General features: G+C 51.9%; 1 protein-coding gene and 1 long non-coding RNA gene across 9 annotated transcripts in view; one reads left to right on the forward strand and one right to left on the reverse strand.

Annotated features, from left to right (window-relative positions):
- Positions 1-1,159: 1,159 nt before the first annotated feature.
- On the forward strand, positions 1,160-23,060 carry LOC107401265 (uncharacterized). Its single transcript, XR_001578023.3, has 4 exons — positions 1,160-1,618; positions 4,492-4,588; positions 22,380-22,510; positions 22,932-23,060. It is a non-coding gene; the product is annotated as an uncharacterized LOC107401265 (long non-coding RNA).
- The window catches only part of Rph3al (rabphilin 3A like (without C2 domains)), a 151,040-nt gene continuing 137,810 nt past the window's right edge, over positions 10,436-23,665 (reverse strand). For all 8 annotated transcript variants that reach the window (XM_015996198.3, XM_042282411.2, XM_042282413.2 and 5 more), the window contains 3 exons: positions 14,516-14,623; positions 12,420-12,566; positions 10,436-11,480 (listed from right to left, as the gene is read on the reverse strand). In XM_015996198.3, coding sequence (XP_015851684.1) covers positions 11,446-11,480; positions 12,420-12,566; positions 14,516-14,623 — 290 coding nt within the window. In that variant the 3' untranslated portion in view covers positions 10,436-11,445. The remainder of the gene's footprint in view (positions 11,481-12,419; positions 12,567-14,515; positions 14,624-23,665) is intronic.

The following is a 23,665-nucleotide window of genomic DNA, read 5'->3' on the forward strand; positions in this document are numbered from 1 at the left end:
AGCCGTTGTAAAGAAAGTGATAGCCGGATTGCCCTGGGTTCAGGCAGGGGAGTGGCTGAACTCCAAATGAAGGCAGTTACCTGAGCTAGGAGGGAAAGCCCTGTCCCGGTGGAAGACAGCTTCCCCCAGGGGCTTTGGTTGTTCGTCTGGAGCCAGCGTGACTCCTCACCCCTTGAAGCTCTCAGGAGAGGTCGGAATGTCCTGCCTCAAAGAGTCGTCACCATGTGGGAACTCGCAGGAGCTATGATAGCAGGAGCAGGGTTTCCCTCGGCTGGACTGTGAGGCCGATGACACATCTCTGACCTTGCAAATGCTCCCTCCACACACACACCCCTTCTCCAGCCCAGCCTCCCTCATGCCCCCATTGCATGCGCAGAGCTCATTGCTGGTCTTTTAGGAGACACCAGGCACTGGAGGACCCCAGACTGATGGAGGAGCGGGGAAGGGAAGAAGTGTGAGTGCTGGGGTGGGGGGCTGTGGATGGGGCTCAGCAGTAGAAGGACTGCCTACACACTTGAGGCCGTGGGTTCGATTCCAGGCACTGCCGTGGTTAGTTGGCAGAGAAGACAGGAAAGGCCCTTTGCCTTGGTATCAGTTTGCCAGGAGCCAGTAAGAGCTGGAGGCAAGGACAGATCAGCTTGCTTGGGTGGAGGCTGGAGATGAGGCCTGCACTGGGTCTTAATGCCTGCTCTTTCTGCATGGCCTCTCAAATTCTGCCTTCTCTTTATCTTTCCCTGCTCAAAGCCTGCTTTTTGTTTTGCCCTCTCATGCCCTGAATGCCTGCTTTTTTTTTTTTCTTCCTTTCCAGTTGCTGTGACATCAACAGGCTAAGGAAAAAGCATTCCATATTCTCTAGATTTTGGGTAAATTATCCACCGAGTGTTTAAAAATAAAAAAACAAACAAGAAAAATGGGTCAAAGGGAATGTTTACATCAGAGTTTTTTTTGAATGGTGGCTTTTCCATGGATAAGATTAATCATTAAGGTCACGGGTGGTCAAGAGTCTACCCGTGATTAGAGCAGATATGTTCCCCTTTCTTTCATGGTCACGAATGAGGAAGGAGAGGATACAGGTACCTATACCCGTCAGGGGGACACCAGGAATGGCTTTAGACCTTTTCCCATTGAGGAGCCACATTTTCTTCTGCTTTCTGTTACAGGGGCTGCTTGTTGTGACCTTGGACTCTCGGCCGCCTGTTTGGGTAGTGAGATGTCATGAGGAAGTGGGATCTGCACAGTCAGTTCCTGTTGAAAGCTGGGCAAAGTAACAGCGGCCTTTGATGCATGAGTCTGAAACCTTCCTGGCCGAGTCTAAAAGGACCCATGAGCTGAATGTAACCTGTGTCGTCAATTGGGTGACACTAACCCCCAGGCCAGCTCATGGGTCCCCTAAAAGCCTCCAGCCTGCTCAGCTTTGGACCAGATAAGGATGTGATGGGCACCAGAAGCAAACCTATGAGGCAGGGCCCACCTGCCAGTCAGCTGCGGTTGGTAATGGGCTGGGAGGCCTGCCTTGTGGAGTTTCAGAGAGAAGCAAAGACTCTCCTAAGGGCTGTTTATGTGACCAGCTATTTCTGATTGTGATTGTGCCCTGGTTCTTCCCACTTGGAATGAGAAGGTATGTAACAAAATTCTAATTGTCTCCTGGGATTTCTGTGCCAGGGAATGAGCTCGACAATGGCCCAGACAGCCATTACAAAATCGTTAAAAGGAGGGGAGCTTGGACACATACGCAGAGCCCTGTGATCCCAGCAGCCAAATGCCCATAGATGAGCGGGTCAGCATCTCATATTAGATCCGTGCAGTGACACATGCCACAACATAGAAGGACCTCGAAGACGCTATCCTAAGTGAAATCTGCAAACAGAATGGGCCTGTATTACATGTTCCACTTAAACTCGGTATCTAGTGTAGTCAAAAATAAGAGACAGTAGATGCTTGGCAGGGCCGGAAGTGGGGAAGTGCGGGAGCTATGGCTTAATGGGGGCACAGTTTGGGCGACCACAAAGGTTTACCAGTGAGTGGTGGGGATGGACACGCAGTGTTGTGAGTGCCTGTCACTGAACTGAGTTCCTGACATGGTTAAAGTGGCGAATTACATGTAATTTTCACACACACACACACACACACACACACACTTGCCCATGGGAGAATGAAGTGCCTGTGAGGACTTGTGAGGTAAGCTAGGCTCTGGGGAGCTATGCCCTCTTGGAGTTCAAGGGTCATCTGTATGTCCTGGCCACACTGTCAGGCTGTGAATGCTCAGGTTTGAGGGTTCGGAAGCCTGGAGAGGATGCTCGATTGACAGAAGCTCCTGGAAGTCCTCTTAATCAAATCCCCCCTTGCACTGAGCCCAGGCATTAGTAAGCTCAAGCTTCACTAGGTCCAGCTCAGTGAACAAAGACAGATGTTAGCACCGGGCGCTCTCACCATCCCGGGCCATAGGCACCAGGCAGTTTCCAGCAAGTGGGTGAATCTGTGTGTGGGGACTGGGCTTTATTCTCACGTCACATCAGCACTAGGAAATTCTCCAGCAGGACGACGGGCTAACTGTCTCCCCTTCCACCTAATCCCATGTGTGTTGCTCACATAGCCAGGCTGCTCTGCATCTGCTTCCTTCACGCTCAGAATCCTGATTTGTTCCCACCAATCCCGGGCTCCACGGCAGCCTCAGGCTCACAGCACAGTCTTGGGCATCCGTTCACCCCGGGTGCCTCACCAGGCTCTCTTGATGTCTCTGCTGTCCTTCTCCGTACAATGGGGACAGTGAAAGGGCCTGACTCCTGGGTGGGTATGACCCCCTAAAGCTGGTGGCCGGTGTCTGACTCAACAAACGGTGGCCACCATGGTTATTATCTTCCCCTCGCAGCAAAATGCCTCATCTCTCTCTGGCCTTGGCGGGGTGGAATTGAGAGCTGTTTGTTGTCAGCAAACAAAGCTCAGCCCGGGAGGAGGCAGGGGGAGCAGAGGGGGAGCGAGGGAGGGTGCTGCCTGGAGTCCTTGATGCTGGCCTCCCTTGCTCCCAGCCCCACAGCTTCAGCTGGGTGCACCTTGCGCTCAGCCAGAATGCAGCAACAATTCACTGAGGCAGACACAGTGAGGGGCTCCCGGGAACCGGCAGATACGATGCCAGACACGGTGTTTTTGCATTAGCGAAGGACACCAGCCCCCAATTTTTTTTGGGTGGTGGTGGAAATGGCTCAAATGTGCTGAGTGTGTCTGAGGGGACTCTGCTGTCTGTAGATGTTCGGTGTGCTAGAGCTGCTCCAGCTGGGGTGGCATGCTGAGGAGCTAGCTGAAGGCAGGTACCCGCCTGGGGCTGCGAGAAAGGTGTGCTTTCTCTTCTGGTCTCATTTCCTCTGCCAAGGTCTGTGCCAGGTGCCATAGGCAGTACAGGATTAGGGCTGTCAGCCCTGGGAAGAGCACTTGGGAGACCCAACGGGCTTCAAAGTGAGGTTTCAACAGGGAGACCTCCTGCCCCTGGAGTGTGAAAAAGACCCCCTCAGCCTCTCCCCGTCCCGTCCCGTGGTTCCCCGCCCCTGCCTCTGTGGTAGAGTGCAGCTCTCTGAGTATACCAGCTGCCATCTTCATCAGGGCAGCTGTGACTACTTGCCGGGGACCCTACAGATGGGGCCTGTTGACTCCTGATGCTGCCTCATAGGAGGGAGGAGGGAGGGTCATTGGATCCTCAGCTGAGGTTCTAGCCACACCCTCTTGCACCTCCCAGCCAGCTGTGTGTGATTCTGCCCTAAGTGCATGTGGGGTACATGCAAGATCTCAGAAGGCATCCAGCGGGTACGGAGAGCAGGAGGGTAACTGAACTCCATCTCTGCGGGTATGGGCAAGTGCTTTGGGGTCACTTATGCCTGGTGAGTAAGTCCAATAAATGCATGGGTTCCCCACTTTGGACTCTGTCTGGTTGATACCCTATGAGGAGAGGTAGCCGTTTGTTGGTGCCTACCCAGGAGAGTTCTGTTCCTCTAACCCAGAGACGCCTCGGAGAGCTCCCAGTGTTCGCACAGTCTTCTGGGCGACTCGGAGGTGGCAGAGGGTAGAGGCCTTGTCTGTGTTTGTCTCTGCTGAGCCCCAACTTCTAACTACACTTGGTCCCCGCAGCTGCCTGGCAAGCAGCTGATGGCCAGATTAGCACTGTGAGCTTCACTGTTCAAAGCTGCAGAGGGCAAAGCAGGGGCATCAGTTAGATGGTCACCGTGCACCATGCCCTAATGGCATCTGAATGACTGGGATTGGCAACATGCTTGCATCCTGTAGGAGCAGCAGCTCACAGCTGGGACTGACATGCTGGTAGGAACCCACAGGCCTTTATGCTTTAAATGGCCACAGATGTCCTGTGAGGGAAGTCTCTCCATTTTATAAATGAGCAAACCAAGGCACAGAGATCAACTGTGAATTCGGGTGCTACGTAGTGAAGCTGCGGTTGGAAACCAGGTATCCCAAGGTCATAAACATTGTACCTGCATCCTCTTTCAGAGACTGCCAGGTCACCTGCTGTCTGAGACACTTCTGTGCTTCTGGATTTTGACAGACATTGTCAATCCACTCTCCACTCATCACTCAGTTCCAAGTGGTAAGTTGGCTGGTTGGGACCCTGAATGCATTCTGTAAAGAAATGATTTGTCGGTTCTATGGCAGCTGAGAGGATTCTGGACTCTGGAGCAGCCCCTGACTTTGTGGAAGGGTCTGGAGTCCATCTCAGCCGTAAAGCCGAACTGTACAGGGTTACTTTGAGATGAGCTGTCTTCAGGAACACATCTGTAGTTTGCCTTAGGAGCTGCAGGGTGTGGGGGCTGAGGGGTCCAGCTAGGCCTGGGGTCTGGTGGAATGTGTGTGCTGCAGTGGACTGGGAGGCCTTTGACCATTCTTAGAGGCATGGGGAGAGCCCTAGAGCTTAGAGTAGAGGTATGGGGACAGCCACCTACAGGCTGGGGTGTAGATGCAGGAGCCCCCAGATCTAGGCTGGCTTCTGTTCCTCCAAGTCTGTCCTAGGTTGAAATGCATGGGGTCCTTCTGTATACCGGAAGCCTGCAGCAGAGCAGGCTGGGGGCGGGGCTGTTCCCCTCATGGTCTCAGCGCTGGCCCGGCTGCCGCTGCCGCTGCTTACATTGCAGGAGGAATTGGACTGTATAGAGTTAATCAGTGTGGAAGATTAAAAACAAAACATCCAAACAGAAAAACAAAACTCAAAGTTTCGGGGCTGGAGAGATGGCTCAGCGGTTAAGTGCACTGACTGCTCTTCCCGAGGACTCTGGCTTGATTCCCAGCACCCACGTGGTGACTCACAGCCTCCAGCCCCAGGGGATCTGATGCACTCTTCTAGCTGCCTCGGGCACTACATGCACGTGTTGCGCAGACATGTATGTAGGCAAGACGTTCATACATCATGTAAATGAAAACACATACAAAGTAAACGAAAACTCACCCCCTACTAAGTTTCTACTGAGTGTAGGAGTGCTTTAAAATCACTTTTTACAAGTATATACTATTTTTGTTTTTAATTTGCGTGTGTAGGTGTGTGCATGTGAATACAGGTGCTGTAGGAGGCCAGACCCTCCTGGAGCTGCCTGACAAGTGCTGGCAGGAATTGAACTCGGGTCCTCTGCAATGCTGTCTTAGGGCCAACCCTCTCTCAGCCCACACATATATATTGTATGTGGAACATCTCCACCCTCCCTTCCCCAGCTCCCCGTCCTGCCTCTCCTTTCCCGTCATTCTCTCTTCTCTTAGAACAGTGGTTCTCAATAGTGGGTTGCGACTCTCTCTCTCTCTCTCCAAAAATACTTACAATTCATGACAGCAGCAAAATTACAGTTATGAAGTAGCAACGAAAATAATTTTATGGTTGGGGGGAGTCACCACAACATGAGGAACTGTATTAAAGGGCCGCAGCGTTCAGAAGGTTGAGAACCACCGGCTTAGACCATCCACTTCTTGTATTACCATAAACACACGAGCTTTTATGTGTCTGTATAAAATCTAGGAACCACAATGTGAGAATATATAGAGCATCTGTCTTTGTGAGCCTGGCATAATTTGCATAATGCTCTCCGTGAATGTGGGCTGCTTTTGCACCCTTGCTAAGCAGTCCTGAGTTGATGGCACTGTCTCGGAGGCCTGCATCGGAGGCTGCAGTGCAGCTCATGGGTTATCCTCTCTGCTTGGCAGCTCCTCGCCGCCTCACCCCTGCTATAGGCAGAGCGCTCCTTACTGCTGCTGGCCGCCCTCTCTGGGTTTATAATTTTGATAGGTACGCTTTCCACTAAAAGACTCTAGGGGCCAGCCGGATGGGTAGTGGGTAAAGCCCTTGCCATGCAAAGGTGATGACTTGAGTTTGAAGTCATGTAAAAACAGAACAGACTCCACGAAGTTGTCCTCTGACCTCCACATGTGTGCTGTGGCACATGCACAAGCCCCATTATGTGTACTTACCTAATAAAGATTCCAGAGTTTCAAGTATCCTAGCTTGCCGAATAAATGGCAATCCCAGTCTACCCCAGGTGCCTCCCTCGGCAGCCCTGGGGACTTTCAGCTCCCTTGTGTCTCGGTCTTTGTGTCTACTGGTTTAAGTTTTAGATGTTCTGGTTTACTTGTGTATGCCATACCTTAGCTCTCATGGATAAACCCTCCACCCTCTTATCCGGCTCATCTCCTCCTGTCTGGTTGGAGCACATCCTGCATGAAAGGTGAAAAAACTCCTGTGAGCACCTTCCTTCTCCCGGCACACTTGGCAGACGTTTGGCTGAGTGTGTCTGGACCAGGAATCGCTTCCCCTCGGCATTCACAATATATGGTTTCTTTGTGTTCTGGCTTTCAATTAAAAAAAAATTATTCCTTCACAATTTCATATATATATAGAATGTACTTGGATCCCATTTCCCCATTATCCTCTCTTGTCTCCTCCCCCTTTCTGTTTCCTCCACCTTCCATGTGTCTGTCTGTCTGTCTGTCTGTGTCCCCGAACACTACAACAGGGCTCCTCATTCCAAGTGGCCAGATCAGCTCTGCCTCAGCTCTGCCGTTCCTTCCTGTTATCAGGGATTGAAACCTCTGGAAACCATGAACTAAGAGTACCTTTTCCTCCCTTAAGTTAGCTTTTGTTATTATTTGTGGTCACGGTAGTAAGAGAAATAATGATTACCTTAGTAAATTAGTTAATTGTGTAATGCTGAGGATTGAACCCGGAACCTCATGTATGATAGGCACATGCTCTATCCCTGAGCTGTAGCCTCAGCTACTCATTTGGTTTTTAAAATTTATTTTTAACAGATACATCAAAAATTTGAGAATTGTATGAATTTGTGGCATACCATGTGATATTTCAATACCTGTGTACACTCTGCAATGTTTAAATTAGGTTAAATTTTTTTTTTACCACTTTTTCTTTATATATATTTTTTAACTCAGGCTGGACATGGTGGTACACACTTTTAATCCCAGCACTTGGGAGGCAGAGGCAGGCAGAGCTCTGTGAGTTTGAGGTTAGGGTGGTCTATATAGTGAATTCCAGGACAGCCAGAGTTATATAATGAGACCCTGTCCCTAACAAACAAAAAAAATTTAATAACTTATGCATATGGGTATTTTGCTTGTATGCGTGTCCACCATGTGTATGCAGTGCCCACAGAGGCCAGGAGAGGACACTGGATCTCCTGGAACTGGAGTTACAGATGGTTTTGAGTTTCCGTGTGGGTGCTGGGAATGAACCCAAGCCCTCAACAAGCCCAGCAAGTGCTCTTAGTGCAGCCATCTCTCCAGCCCCCATTTTTCTCAAGCTAGGGGAGTTCATGTATATGCGTGTGTGCATGTGTGTGCATGTGAGTCCACGTGCTCTGGGGCTGGATGCCCTGGAGCTGGAGTTACGGGCGGTTGTGAGCTGCCTGACATGGGTGCTGGGGATGGAATCAGGTCCTCTGGAAGAGCAATGTGTGCTGAGCCATCTCTCCGGCTCCCTTTACCATTTCCCGATGCTGAAAACATTGCTTCTAGCCATTTGAACGGTGGGGCTTCTCTGTAGCCCCCCTGCTGGGCAGCCGCCCGCCAGGGCTCCCCACCACTAACTTAGAGCCCAGCTGGGGACACTCACGAGACCCCGCATCACTTTTCTCTCCTTTGATATTTTTCTTTTCCGATTTATTTTTATTTATCTGTGTGTGCCACGTTCCATGGGGGTGTCCACAGAGGCCAGGACATCGGATCCCCTGGTGCTGGAGGTTGTGAGCTGCTGGACATGGGTGCTGGGAACTGAACCCAGGTGCCCTGCAAAAGCCGCAAGTGCTCTGAACCACTGAGCCATCCCTCCAGCCCCTGACGCTCACGAGTCCTCGTCATTTCCTCTCTTCTGTTATTTTTCAGTTTGAAGGTCCCTTTAGCTGGAAGTTGGACCTTCTATATTGTTGGAGTTTTTCTGTTAGCCTCTTTCGTCCCTCCCTCGCCCCGTCCCCCACAGACAGTCTCATGTAGCCCAGGGTAGTCCTCATACTCGCTATGTAGTTGAGGATGGGCTTGAAAAACTTCTCACGTCGCTGCCTCCCGAGTGCTGGATTATAGGTGTGCACAGTCATGCCCATGACGCTGTGCTAGGGAAAGACCTCGGTTTCTACCGGCCATCCCCAGCACTTTCATAGTTCTGGTTTTTGTCTTGTTTCCCTGGAGGTTATCTCCCTCTCAGCTTCCATTTTAAATTTGTTTTGTTTTGTTTTGTTTTGTTTTGTTTTGTTTTGTTTTTTCGAGACAGAGTTTCTCTGTGTAGTTTTGATGCCTGTCGTGGATCTCGCTCTGTGGACCAGGCTGGCCTCAAACTCACAGAGATCCACCTGTCTCTGCCTCCCAAGTGCTGGGATTAAAGACGTGCGCCACCGCCGCCACCACCACCCGGTCTGAAGTTTTATCTTTTTACACAGAGGTCAGTTTTAGGTGAATTGTTTCTTATGAGCTCTTCATCTTGATTTTTGAGGTAGGGTCTCTCATTTGGCCTGGAATTTGATAAGTACGCTAGGTAGGCAGGCTAGCAGACCCTAGGGATCTGCCTGTCTCTGCCTCCCCTACTCTGGGAATACAAAGGCATGCCACCATGCTCCTGGGTTCTGGAGATCAAGCTGAGGTCCCCCTGCCTGTGGAGTGGTACTTCCTGAACCAGCTCCCTAGCTCCTGTGGTCTTAGAGTTTTAATTTTGAAGAACATTAATTTCTTTTCTAAAAAGTAGCATTGTTATTGTCATTAATTTTTAATTTTTGGTATCACTAGGGATGAAACCTGGGCCTTTACTCCTGCATTTTCTTGTTTCATGTAGTAGTATCCTCAGAGGACCTAAGTTCTTCCTCCTGCACGCTGGATGCTCTAGGTTTTATTTATTTATTTATTTATTTATTTATTTATTTATTTATTTATTTATTTATTTATTAGCTCCACCATGCTCTGAGTGCCTTTGCCTGTTCCCACCATGTGAAGAACAAGGCAGGCAGGTTGCTCTCTACACATGGATGGGGCTTACAGACTGTGGTCTCCCCCAGCAGAGAATGAGCCGAGACTTGATGCTTGGGGACTCCCTAATGCCAGGGTCCATCATGAGTTCCCCAGAGAAATGCAAGCATCTTGCTTTGGGGGAGGGGAAGGGAGGAAGCAGGCCTGGCTGTCATCAGGCAAATGGCTGATTTTTTTACTGATCATTCTAGATTTCAGCAAGGGACCTTAGCCAGCCTTTGGCTGCATTTCTAGTTCCGCTCTAGCCAGCAGTAAACCTGTTATCGGGGTTAGGGAAGGGCAGTCACCAGGCCATGTGGGCCAAGAGTCCATGGGGTAGGTATGGGGAAGAGGATGAAGGGAATGAGGTCAGAGGTCAGGGCTCACTGTTCCTTCTTTTTTGCAGTGTTGGGGATTGAGCGCTGGCTGGGGCTCCCACATTCTAGGCGAGCTCGCTACCACTGAGTTACAACCTCAGCCCCTGTGGCCAATCCCTTACAAACCCAGTGCTTTTGAGACCCTTGCGGAACTTCCAGGTCTCTCCAGGTTCTGAGTCTTCTAGAGAAGATGCAGAGCAAGTGGGTGGGTTTGCGACTGGTTCCTCCAACCCGAATCTTGGGGGTTAGGGAGGCTGAGGATGACTGCATCTTACTGTCTCACCTTTTCAGCTTTTCAGACGTCTCCCACCCCCTCCGATCCCTTTGTCTTTGTGGTTTAATCCATTTTCACTCCTTTAGGTTGTGTTGAGTGGGACAGACAGGATGATGCATGTGCCCAGTCTGTCACACGTAGCCTGAAGTCAGTGTCTATTTAGAAAAATTTTTGTACAGGTCTCTTGAACCCATTTTAATTCGTTTTTGCACAGCTGGGCTTGCTTTAGTGTTAGGAGTTGCACTGAGACCTGATCTAACCGATTCCTCTGACTCAGGCTTTAGGAAGGGTTTCAGTGAATCAGCAGTACATTTTAAAAGTTTATTTTAATCCATCCACTGCCATCCCCAGTACAGGTTGGAATGTGGCAACTGTGGTCTTTGGATCAAGAGTGACTCCATGAAAAGTCTCATGTTGATTATTTTAATGCTGAAGCATGACATGTCACAGGGAAACTGAGTTTCTCTGTCTTCTGCCAGCAAGGGCAAAAGGCTCACAGTGAAGGCCTTGGAGAGAAAACCTCCAAGGATGAAGGGCTGGTGGTGGGGAGGGGTGGAGCTGGACTGAGAGGGAAGGAAGGACATAGACACATACCCCACCCCCACCCGACCCAGGGAAGGGTTTTCTAGAAGCATTTGTATTTTGAATATTTTTCATGCCTTCTTTGGTTTGAGAATGCTAAACTCCCAGGCTGGGCCAGTGAGCACGAGGCAGGCTGGGCGCCTTGTTTTCTAATGAAAAGCAAAAAGTGTTTTTAATGTCTTAGGGGAGCTGTGTGCCCGGGCTGAGCAAAAACCTGGAGGCCAACAGGGGCTTCAGAGAAACCTCAAAGCTGGGTTAAACCCAGCTCCTGGGGTAGCCTGGGGCAGATAGGACACACGCAGCTCCAGGCTCACACTGAGGGGGTCACTCAGCTTTGCAGGGTCACAGTCAGGGTTAGATTTCTTCTCAGCATTCGTACAAAGAAAGCCCTGTGTGGTCCCGATGAAATTTCAGTGCATACAGGAAGGCCCTTCCAGCCCAAGCCAAGACCCAAGCAAATCAAAACATGGGGATGACTGGGGTGGGTGGGTAGGGCAATAAATAAAGGTGGGGGGGGGCTGAGTGAGGTGGTAGATAAGGGGGCAGCAAGGCACTAGATGGGGGCAAGCACACTCGTCCCCAAACACTGGTCTGTTGAGTTGGCGGTCAAGGCCATCAGGGTGCTGGTGAGGAGGTCTCAAGGACCTTCAGAAAGGAGCCAGGAGGCCTGGCTCTGTATTCTCCGAATCTTCCGCTGGAGGGTCTGCCTCAGTCTAGGGGTGCCGGGTGGCCCCATCAGCAGCGAGGAGTTGTCCATGTCTGTCTTTTGCCTTTGGCAGAGAGAGAAAAAGACCACTGAATAGTGAGTGGTGGTGGTTGGCTTCCTCCCCAGCGACAGCCCAGCTTTGGGAGGAAACAGAAGTGTGAGGCCAGGGCTGGTCCAGGGCCAGGCTGCACTGTCGGTGTGCTCTGTGCTCACAAGCTTGTTATCTGCACACCCGCGCTTCGGTTTGTCTGTCCAAACCTTGTCTGTCATCTTCAAGGCAGTGACCTCTTGGCCTATGTCTGACTGTTTCGACCTCTAGCACCACCTAGGTTCACTGCTGGTGTGCCCAAACTCACAGTGTTAGGGCTGGGACTAGAATGCATCCTATAGAGGGCTGCAGGAGGCTGTAGAGAGGGGACAGGGGACGGGATGGTTAGTGGGGTGTATTCAGGCTACTTGAGGGAGACCCCAAGGGACACATCAGAAGCTGTTTCATGTCTGTGCCTGTGGGCTGTTGGCCGGGGTTGCCCAGGCTAGCTGGGGCTGGTCTTTAAAGGAGTCTGTGCTTTCTCTGGCTTGAGGATGAGAAGTACCCCACATCATGAGGCTCCCATGCTGGACCAGTGAGCACAAGGCAGGGGGAGAGCATTGTTTTCTACACCCGTGACATGTGTACATCACATGTGTACATCACATGTGTACGTCAAGGCTCCCAGAAAGCCATCGTTGGAGGTGGTGGGCTCTGGAGGATAAGGACAGACACCACTCCACTGTTCCCAGGCGAGGCTCAGTGAGGACTGCCTGTGGCTGTTAGGGACAGGAGCAGAAGATGGTGGTACCATTCTGAGTCCCTCTGGTCAGGGCTGGGGCTGGCTGCCCTTTGTTCCCCACTGCCTGGCACAGAGCTCAGTAAACATGAGGAATTGAAAATGTCATCGGCCACTAGGGAGGGAGGAGGGGGGCGGAGAGGCTGCTGGACGAGCAGAGACAAGGCCATACTCACCGGGCACCCTGGGCTCAGGCCGGGGTGGGGTGCCTCCCTGTGGGTCTGTGGCACCTGCCCCAGTCTCACTGGCCAGGCTGCTCTGGCTGCCCGAGAGATGGCTGGGTGGGCAGGCAGGCCCCATCCTGGGGGACTCCATGCTGCCACCTGCAAGAGACGAATGTGGATGGGAATGGAGATGTCACTGAGCTTGCTAGCAAAGAGCCAGCTCAATCTTACCTGGAGTTAGGGGTGGTAACTATGGCCTGTCTGCCCAGCAGTCCCCACCCACATGCCTGCCTGTTCTAGCCAGACCTCTACCCTCTGCTGATTGACCTAAGATACACTGGATCAGCAGAAGGGGCTCTTTCCCTGAGTAACGCGTCACCAATGTGAGAATGGGCAATGAGGAGCCTTTCCTACCTGCACAGAGTGAGGGGTGGGGAAGGGACTGTGTGTCTGGGAAGGCAGCGAGCAGGAGAAGGTGGTATTAAGACAGCACTTGTCACCTTCACCACTAAAGACTCCCAGGGCGTATAGGCGTGCATTTGTGGTTTTGTGTGTGAGCCTGGGAACTGGGATGGGGAGGGAGTGACCTGGAGGGAGATGGGAAATGGAGTGACGCACTGCAGCATCTATGACAGGGGCTGGAGAAATGGCTCCCTGGGTGAAAGGCGCTTGGCCCACAAGCCTGGCACGCTGGGTTTGATCCCCAGACCCACATGGGGGAAGGGGAGAACTGACTCCCACAAGTAGTCCTATGGCTTTCACACATGCGCTGTGGCCTCTAAGCCAATAAATAAATAAGAACAATAAAAACACTAACTGTGGGGGACGAGAACAGTCGGGGAGGGTGAGATATGTATGAAATTGACACAATTATTCAAGATGGTCCCACCCAGCTGACAGCTGGTGTGGAGGGAGGAGCCAGGAGCCAGCAGGTAGGAGGAGGGAGACGCCTGTCCTGAAACCAAGGCTGGCAGGCAATTCGTACAACAGTCTCCTAGTGGAGCCTCTTGGGGCTGCTGGTGCCAAGTCCAGGACTAGTTTTCACCTCTTGCCTCATCCCCCGATACTGAGCACTTGGGGGAAAGACTCTGAAGGCACATCAGGGCTCTGAGGGAAAGAGCACGGTGATCAACTAGTAATGTCTGTCATGGCTCTGGACAGAGAGGTGGTAGTGTGTGTGCCAGACATTTGCCACTTCTGACTTAGCCCAAATTTTCATTCCCAACAAGGATTCCTGCCATGTCATCTTTGGCCTGAGGTCATAGTCTCAGCTACAGGACAGCTTATTATATCATTGATACATTGTTATATCAAGACATCTTATTCTAGTTTGTGGCAGATATTGTTCCTCTTTTTTTTTTTTGAGACAGAGTTTCTCTCTGTAGCCCTGGCTGGTCATGGAACTCACTCTGTAGACCAGGCTGACCTCGAACTCACAGATCTGCCTGCCTCTGCCTCCTGAGTGCTGGGATTAAAGGTGTGCCTGGCTTGGGGCAGATACGGTAAGGCCCACTCTTTACACACCAAAATCAAGCCTCCCTGAAACTTCCTTCAAAGGTCCTAGCTCAGACCCAAGAGGACATCGAGGAAGCTGGTGCTTTTCTCTGAAGGCCTTTCTTGTGCCTAAAGAGATGAAAGCCTTCCATCTTCCCTTCCCTCTCTGCTCCCTCATTGCCTAGGCTAACCCATGTCAGGAGTCACAAAAGGGGCTCAACCTGAGAGGGGTCTTTGGAGCTGGCCTGCTCCACCTCATTTGTGTTGAAGAGAAGGCAGTGCCAGTCCGGAGGTGATGGCACATGCTGGGGACATCACTGCAGTCATACGGCCGGTCATAAGGATGGTCCAGGGAGCTGTACCTAACTTCTGTGGCCCTTTGTCGCTCGAGAGGTAGAGAGCGATGCTGACCAGGGTGTTTCTGAGGAAGAGTGTGAGGAGGGAGTGGCCCTGCTTCTTGTCAGCCCTGCACGTCTTCCCCATCCCTCACACACGCCTCCAGGCTCCCTCCTTCCCAGGGACCCTTTTCAGACGCCAGTAGAGAAGCTGCCACCAAAGAAACCAAAGAGCCACCCAGCACCTCTGGCAGCAAACAGCTGACGTTCCACACTTACCCGAGTCTCCTCTGGGCTCGTCACCTTTTGTGCCCTTGACCACAGTGGGCATGGGTCTGTCCTCCAGGCTGGAGGAGCTGAGGTCCGAGTCACTGTCACTGGAAACCACTGGAACAGACAAGAGCAGAGGAGGTCGCGATGACTTTCTCCTGCTTGGACAGTGGGCCAGGGAAGGCCTCCCTCTGGCCACCTGCCACCACAGAGTGGCCTAGAATTTCAGGTAACCCTTTTGTTTGGGGCATGAGATAAAATGGTATGGGGAACAGGAGCTCCTTTCCACCATATGCGGGGGTGAGATCTGGTGTGAGGAGGCAGACATGGAACCCACATGCTTTGCATCATTAGGGAAGGCTCATCCCTTGGCCAGCCATCGCTAATGCATCATGGCCTACCTGTGGACTGGAGCCGTTTTGCTTGGTAGGAGTGGGTGCCCTCCTTTGGTGTAGACACAGGGACACTGAGGCCTCTGCCTGGCCACACTAAACACCAAGGCCATGGCTTCAAGGACAACAAACTTATCACAGGCTTTCACATACATGAACTCATGAAAGTTTCAGAACGGCTGGGAATAGCCCCACCCCATTGCACAGGCAGGAGACTGGGGCATGTGCCCATGGCAGTCAGAAGATGGGCTCCTGACTCTGGAAGACTGGCTGTGGTTCCCAACCACTTAACTCTCATCAGGCGCATAGTGGGGTGTCATGAACCACAAAGAGCAAGTGCTCAGAGGGAGCCGAACCCCCTCTTTTCTGCACCCGACACCATCTCTGGCTGGTTCGCCGACCGTGGGTGTCATAATACAGGATATATTCATCCTTCAAACGTTCTATTTTAATTTTTAGCAGGGACGTACATCCGTGTGCCAGCCTTCTGAGGCAGGCCTGGGTGCTTCTGAGAACCGGCCCATGTGGCCCAACCCGTCCCATGGCCTGTGGCTCTGGGTCCCATTCTGGTCACCGGAGCTTAAAGACCATGGCAAATAAGATCTGACAGCAGGATCTTCCTAGATTTTTCCATATCTTCCTTCTGCTTTTTACAGTTGTCTTGCCCACGCCTAATTCAATAGATTTAAAAAAAAAAAAAAAGGCAAGTTGCTTCTTCAAGTTTCACAAAATCTTGCTTTTAACGAAACAGTTCTGGCTCCTTTTCTGACTCTCTTCACTAATTTACATAGCATGTAACTAAGTGATAATGAAGGTAATAAGTAGGTGTAGGCTCAAAGGTAAACCGCCCTCTCTTACAGGTGACTGACTCAGGGATGGGTCACCAGGCAGGAGGTGCAGAGCTGTGTGCTTTCCTCTGAAAGGCCAAGTGCTGGGGTGGGGTGGGGGGGTCGAGGGCTTCCCAAAGCACTTCACTAGGCTATCAGCAGGGGAGCTTCCTCCTCCAGGCTCAGGAGCCAAAGGTTCCCTCTGCTGGAAGAGGACCACAACTGCTCCCTGTCCAGGCTGGCTACCAGGCTCCCCCTGACCCGCCAAGCCCTTTCTAGGGGCTGCGTTATCTTCTGAGATGGCAATGAGGCATCCACAGAAGTGCTGGTCAGTTAGGGAACGTCTCTGTGGGAATAAGTGGAGGGAATGGGCCTTCCACCTGGATCCAGAGCCTTCTAGAAAGTCTCTGTGTCTTAGCGTATGCCATTTTCTGGGTGAGGGTCTCAGGTCACAGAAACAAGTAGCCAAAGTTGGAGCTGGCTAAACATTTTAGCCTTCAGAGATTAGCAGTAGCCAGCACACAGTAGGTGCTTGAGGATGCGACACAGTGCTCACCTTGCTTTACCTGTCCTGTCAGGGTTACCACCAAAATGTTTTTTTTTTTTTTTTTTTTTGAGGCAGGATGGCCTTGAATTGCTATGTAGCCAAGGATGATTTTGAATTTCTGATCCACCTGCCTCTACCACTTACATGCTGGGAATTTGGGTACATACCATCATGGTTATGTTTCTGTTTGCTTAAAGTTTAAGTGTGTGTGTGTGCGCATGCATGCATGCATGCCAGTGCAGGTATATGCACATGAGTGCGGGTGCCCATGAAGGCCAGAGGCATTGGATCCCCCTGAAGCTGGAATTATAGGAGGTTGTGAGCCATCTGATATGGGGGGTATGGAACTGAAACTTGGGTCCTCTACAAGAGCAGTATGCAGGCTTAACATTAAGCCATCTCTCCAGCCCTCACCATGCCTAGTTTTATGATGCTGGGGCCCATACCCAGGTCTTTGTGCGTGCCAGGCAAGCACCCACCAACTGGGCACTCGCCAGCCCTCTTCAGTAGATGCTGAGTCTGTCACCTCCTCACCATCATCACTAGACTTAACTTCCTCCGTCCACGACCCTTCCTCATTCCACAGGATGACCGTAAGTGTCTCCTCCTGTGGATGCGTGTTGCATGATACTTAAAAGTTCTTATTAATAAAATCAAACCCGAGGACAGTTATTGGGGTCAATGCTGGTAGATCAGATAGACAGAACAAGCCACAGCTATCTCACCTTGCTGGATCCTCAGCTGGTCTTGTCTCCTCAGACTGGAGGCCTCTGAGTCCTCATCCGGAATGGGTCTCAGCTGAATTACTGCTCAAAAGCCTGAATGCTTAACCAGCCAAAGCCTCCCAGTTTCTGGTCCTCACGCCTTATATATCTTTTTGCTTTCTACCACCACTCCCTGGGATTAAAGGCTGGCTTTCTGGGATTAAAGGCGTGTCATCATGCTTGGCTATTTCCAATGTGGCCTTGAACTCACAGAGATCCAGAGGGATTTCTATCTCTGGAATGCTAGGATTAAAGGTGTGAGTGCCACCGTTTTCTAGCCTTTGTATCTAGTGGCTGTCTGTTCTCTGACCCCAGATAAATTTATTAGGGTACACAATATTTTGAGAAACACAATACCACCACATCTCCTCTCTTTTTGTCTAAAATTAAAGAAAGCTTATAACTAATACAAGAAAAACTATCTAATAAGTATATACAATATATACAGACAAAAATTACATTAATGATGTCTAGTCCATTAACATTTGACAGATTCAGATAAAAACTCCATTATATATATTAACAATGTCCAGTCCAATAACATCTGATAAACTTAGACCAAAAAATTTTCATTACTTATCTTATTTAAAACAAGCAGTTCCTTTTTAAAAGTAGATTCCATAGATGCGTCTGTCAACTCTTTGCTCAGTCAGGGTGTCCCAGCCACACAGATCTGTTGAAAGACTCCCATCATCTCGTCCACACCCCTGTCCACCAAGAGGAGGCTTGTGTGCATTCCTGGGTGATGAATATGTGACTGTCCCTGGCCTGCCTTCCTCTGCTCCAGCCTCTTACCCTTTCCTGCTCTGGTTCTCTCTCTCATATGCCACTGGCAAGACTTCCGGTTTGGCCGTTTCAGACAGAACCAAGAGGTAGGGATGAAGAGGGATGGGGGTGGGTCCATGAGAATTATACGTAAGAACCGACTGACTTGGCAGTTCCTTTTCGGGTCTGAACGTGAATCCACTGAGACCAGACCCCACTGGCGTCCCTGCTATGAACACGTGGTTTTGACTCATTGCTGTGCTGACTAAACACTAACCCCACAGGGCCCCAGACACAGGAGGTGGGAGGCGGTGGGCAGGAAGTGGTGGGGCTGCTGTTAAGACGCTGGGAACAGCGTCCCGCACCCCCCCCTCTGGGGCAATAAAGGAACACAGGATGGGAGCTAGCTAATGCTAATGGAGGTAGGGCAGTACCTATGAGGGCTGGTGACTAACCTCCACGGTGGTCTCTCCACCTCTCTGGCAGAGACATTTATGCATGATCAACACTTCCTGATCTGGAAATATTCCATCTTCCTGTGGCTGGGCTGGGGACAGGGCTCTGAGATGTCAAGGGGCCCAGCAGGGACGATGGGGTTGGATGTGCCAGGAGCTGGTTATGGAGGCATCCCTTGCATTCTGTGGTCTATTGTACATGTTCCAGGAGTGGGCTTGGGAGCAGGCTCAAGTTGCTAGATAGGATTTATGGAGAGTTGTATGTCCTGTCCAAAACAGCACAGCCCTGGAGGTGGGGGGAGGTACCTATCACCTGGTCCCTAAGGGCACCTGTGCTGTACGAGGGTTAAAAGAAGTCACAGAAACAAGACAAATTCTGGAAGCCCCCCCCCCATTGCTCTCATTTGACTCATTCTTCGTCTCCTGTGAAACCCAAAGGGTGCAACCATGGAAAAGGGGGAACAGCCTCGACGGACAATTGATCTCACCATGGGATCATAGGGCGGGGACCATCCGGCTGTCCCAGAGACTCATTTCTTTCTGTCCCCTTGCCTGGCCTCTTTGTACCCGAGGTTTTAAGCTGGGCCAGGCTTTGGTATCAAGTGTGTGTGTGTGTGTGTATACACAGAAGTCCGAGGTTGGCACTGGATGTCTTCCTCTATCACCATCTACCTTTTTTTTTGAGACTCACTGGCCGGTGAGCCCCAGGACCTGCCTGTCTCTGCCTGCCCAGTGCTAGGCTTTCAGGTGTGAGCTGCTGTGTCAGATTTTCACATGGGTGCCGGGCAGCAGAACCCAGGTTCCTCAGGCTCGAGCAACAAACACTTCGCTGACTGAGTCATGTGCCTAGCCCCATGCCCGGGGGTTTTAAGCTGGGGCTAAGCTGTAGCCATCAGGTCTTTGTTCTGAAGACGCAAATCTCATCTCCAATCTGCTCTCAGAAAGCTAAAGAAGGCAGGGTTGCCCAGTGGCTGGCCACTAGGGAAAGAAGAGGCTGCATACTCCTGAGTCTCACGAATATGTTGCCCAAGTAGCCGTGGCTTCTTCCAGTGGTCAAGGAAGCAGGCTTTTCTCTTCCCTGTTCCCATAAAACCCAAACCTTGGGTAATTTGCCACCCGGGTACCAATGCTGCCTTCCCTCTGAATGGTGGCTGGGACTGTAAATCCTCCAGCATCTAAATGAAGCTTTCAGGCTCGTAAATCTTTCGCCTCTGCTCTTCATCCTCTACAAGGTGCTAGGAGTGGCTAAGGGCCAGACCTGGGACAGGTCCGGGGACAAGCGCTTGTATTCCGCCATGCTTTGCCTTTCTAACAGAGGTAGGAAAACCCTGGTAGACACTCACTGGTCTGAGAGCCTGTGGGAGGTATCCTCACCCGCACTCAGAGGGCTCCACCACGAGGTAGGAGGGGAGCCTCCCATCTTGGTTTCCTTCACGGCCATCTGACTTCCTGGTCCACTTGCTGGAGGCTCTGGCATCCCTGAGATTTTCCCCCATCACGCTGGGCCCTCACCATAAGCAGCGGATGGGCAGCTTAGAGCCAGCCAGGCCTGTTTCTCTGGGGATGGGCAGTTTTATTTTTTTTTTCCCCTTCTAGCTCATTCTTGGATGGATTTGCAATTTGACTGTCACCATGGAAACTCTTGAGTTTTGGTACATGAGGCGGGGTGGGGGGGTGGAACTCTTCCTTTTTGGAAACTCTCCCTTGAATGTCTCACAGGACACATGTGGCAGCTGCTGTCCTGTCAAGACACCTAGCTGGGATGGCTCAGGGGACAGGGATGGGGGCCTGGGGACCTGTCTCCAGGCTCTGCTTAGCCATTACCTCTGTCCATGATCCCAGGCACCTCTTCAAGATTCATGGCAAAAACCAAGAGACTGACCCAGCAGCTACCTGAGTGTGAGGTCAGCCCAGCAGCGGATACGCTGCTGAGGTGGCTCTCTGAAAAGCTGGGAAACCATGCCCCATCCTGGGCCATGCCACGTCTACCTGCAAAGATGGTGGCAGGCTGTGAGCCTGGAAGACCTTCGGGAGCGGTGGCTGTTCTGCTCCAAGGAGCCCCGAGTCTCCAGAAGCCTATGGGAGTTAGGGAAGTAGGGAGATATTTCCAACATCCTGCCAAGAAGCAGCAGATGGTGGAAAATTTTGCATACTAAAAACAACAAAAAATATTTTTAACGTAAAGGAATGATAATCGGGCCTTGGGGTGGGCACAGGCACCCCCAGTGAGTCCTCCCTGGACACCAGGCTGGCACAGCAAAGATGCAGTTGGCCCTGCCAGGATGGCCGTGGCACCCATAATTCAAGAATAGGTGTGTGTGTGGGGGGGCTGTTTTGGTGGCAGCAGCCAGGGATCATGGGATGCTGAAGGCGGGGCCAGCTGAGCCATAGACTTGGGTTGTGTCGTCCCCTGTCACTTCCCAGATGTGCACCTTCAGGCTGTTTTCTTATCTGTGCTTGGTGGAGCCATGGATGAATGATGGTCTCCTCTCTAGTGGCTATGAGCATTCAAAGAGATCAGGGACATCCGTCATGGGCTCATGTCCCCTAGTATGGGGCTAGTTTCCATGCTCTGGGCCAAGTCCCACTTCCCAGGGGTGAGGCTGACTCCTGAGGGAGCATGGACCCTCAATCATATTTCACAGGAGGAGGAGAGTGCTGCATGCCCTCAGAGGATGTTTAGAAGCTGAGCTGGGATCTTTGGCTGGGATCCTTGCTCTCCCATCTTGCCCAGCATGTACATGGTGTCCATGCCCCTGTCTCACCTAATGAGCACTCTCAGGAACCCTCCCCTCCAGATGTCTGGTTCATCCCTCTCTCCATGAGGGCCCTTCTGTGTCCTCTGGGTCTTTTGCTGCCGGCCCTGGCATGGGGGAGGCTGTCTCACGCATGCCCACTGCCTTGGCTTGAACTCTGGTTCTGCATTGGATGTCTCTGGGCAATATACCTCACTCTGAGCCTCAATCATCTCATCTGTGAAATGGACAGGAGGAAGGAGAAGAGAGAGGCAGAGTAACTCAATAAGAATAGATCCAATAGGGGAAAAAAAGCCCAAATACTACACAAGCTGATAAGATTTTTAAAAATCAGGGCTGGAGAGATGGCTCAGCGGTTAAGAGCACTGGCTGTTCTTCCAGAGGACCTGGGTTCAATTCCCAGCACCCACATGGCAGCTCACAACTGTCTGTAACTCCAGTTCCAGAGGATCTGACACCTTCACACAGACACACATGCAGGCGAAACACCAATGCACATAAAATAAAAATCAGACTTCAATGTAACACCCAGGCATCCCTTCCGCCCTGTTTCTTCTGCCCATAGCCCTCTGCCCCAGGAACAGATGTAGCCCACCCACCTGGCTGCTTTTCCTGGTCTGACATCACCCTGCCAGGAGCTACCCCAGGGGAAGGCCAGCCTGTATCTCCTTCCCTGAGCCGGCCCCAGCCCTAGATAAAGCCCTCTGCTGACTGTTCTCTGAGAACCTTTCCCAGGGGGACAGCTGTGCATGGCAGCGAGGTCAGCCAGGAAGTAGTTCACCAGGCCAGCAGGACAGGTGACCTTAGAGCCCTGGAGTCACCTCAGTGTTGCCAGACGGGCACCACTCATGTCTCCTAGGAAGGACACTCAGCCTGGACAGGGACTGGAGTGGAGGGTGGGAAGCCACTTGCCATGGACACCGGATGAGTGGGCCCTGAGGGTTGGGAGGGGAACAGGGCTCTTCCTCTGCTTTGTCCCCCGGGGCTCCAGCCAGGAAGGAGGACTGCCCAAGGCTTGTGTGGGGGGGAAACCTGTCCTTCCAGAAATGGCCATTGACAGCCAGAAGAGACTCAGTGCCTACCTGTCCTTCCCTCCTGGGACCAGGTGACAGGAGTCAGGATATGTATCCACCGGACCTACTGTGTAGCCAGGGACAGTCACAGGACCCCATGGCATACTAGGTGAGGTACTGGGGTGCTTTCCTTCCCTAGCACCCCTTTCAGGCTGCCCCTAGAGGCTCCGAGGATGACCCCAGGCAGGAAGGGGCAAGTGGGCAGCAGAGAGCTGACAAGTCCGAGATGAGGCTAGGAGGGGTCCCATGCTGGCTTATTCATTCACATCGATTTTAATTTTCTCTCTCCTCCAGGCTCACAGACAGAGAGGAGGCACCAGCTAATGAAGACAAATCCACAGATCAATAGAAATGTGGTTGCCGGTGTGGAAACCCTGTGGTCCCTGACCTCGAATGAAGCGCTCTGGATAGGAGGAGGATGGATGGTAAGAGCTGCTGCCTCCCAAGAGAATGGGCTATACAGAATGGGGCAGAGCCTGGCAGTGTGGGAAAGACAGTATTCGGGGAGAGAAGTCAGAGAGAGCTTCCCGGAGGAGGAGGGATTTACAAATGGATGCCATTTAAGCAGATGCAAAAATAGGCCCAGGGTATGCCAGGCCTTCCAGACAGAGTCTAGGGAAAGCCCAGGCCCAGCAGTGGGCTCTTTAGGGATGAGGAAGCTCTCTGGCTGAGGCCCTCGGGGGAAGGAGAGGAGCTGGTTTGGGTCTGCCCTGTCCTGCTGGGGACAGATGACTGCTCTGGTTTCTAGCGGGCCCCAACCAGGAGCATGTCTCTCCTGCCTGTCTGGGCTGGCAGGTGCCATGAGCCTTTGTGTCCTCCTGACTTCGGCTTGTGCCTCTTTCTCAGATGTACTGTTTTGAAAACAGTCTCATTGGGGCTGGTAAGAGGGCTCAGCGGATTAAAGATCTGGGGTCACAGGTAGGTATCACCATGTGTGTTCTCACACATTTTTAAGTCTCTCTGTCTCTTTGCTGTTGTGCCCCCCCCTCTCCCTTTTCTGGTCTCCATGTGTCGGGAGTCCCCTTGGGTCTCTGTTCCTATAATCTGTCAGTTCTCCATCTAGAAGAGCCTCAGCCTAGGGTGTCTGTGTCCAGACTCCGGCAGGAGGATGGGCTACCTGTCTTGCCTGGCTCTGATGACCACTCTGGGGGCAATCAACGCAGGACAAGCTGCCTCTTTCTCGTGGGTCCTCTTCTCTGCCAGGCCCCCGAGAGAAGTGAGGGATCAGCTGGGGGCCTCGGCAATGCCAACCTTGCTCTGGCATGGACAGGAAGTCTAGGAGAGGACCTGGTATACAGCAGAGGCTGCTCTGTTACCCCCAGGGCTTTATTGGAACCAGGCAGGGAGGGAGACCTGGCTCACTCCCTTTACCCACGTTCCCAAAGGCCATTCGGTCAAGAATGAGTTAGAATTAAGCTGTAGGTTTAGCCGGCAAGGCAGATGGGCGGCTGCAGAAAGTCGTACTGTACTGTGTACAGAGAGCTCAGCCCAGCTGGCCCCAGGGGCATCTCTGTGCCCCTGGGCTGCACTTGAGTCAGACACAGCTTCCATGAGGGCACGGCACCTCAAGACCCCACCTT

The sequence above is a fragment of the Peromyscus maniculatus genome, chromosome 8 (assembly GCF_049852395.1).
Source record: "Peromyscus maniculatus bairdii isolate BWxNUB_F1_BW_parent chromosome 8, HU_Pman_BW_mat_3.1, whole genome shotgun sequence".
Lineage (NCBI taxonomy): Eukaryota > Metazoa > Chordata > Mammalia > Rodentia > Cricetidae > Peromyscus > Peromyscus maniculatus.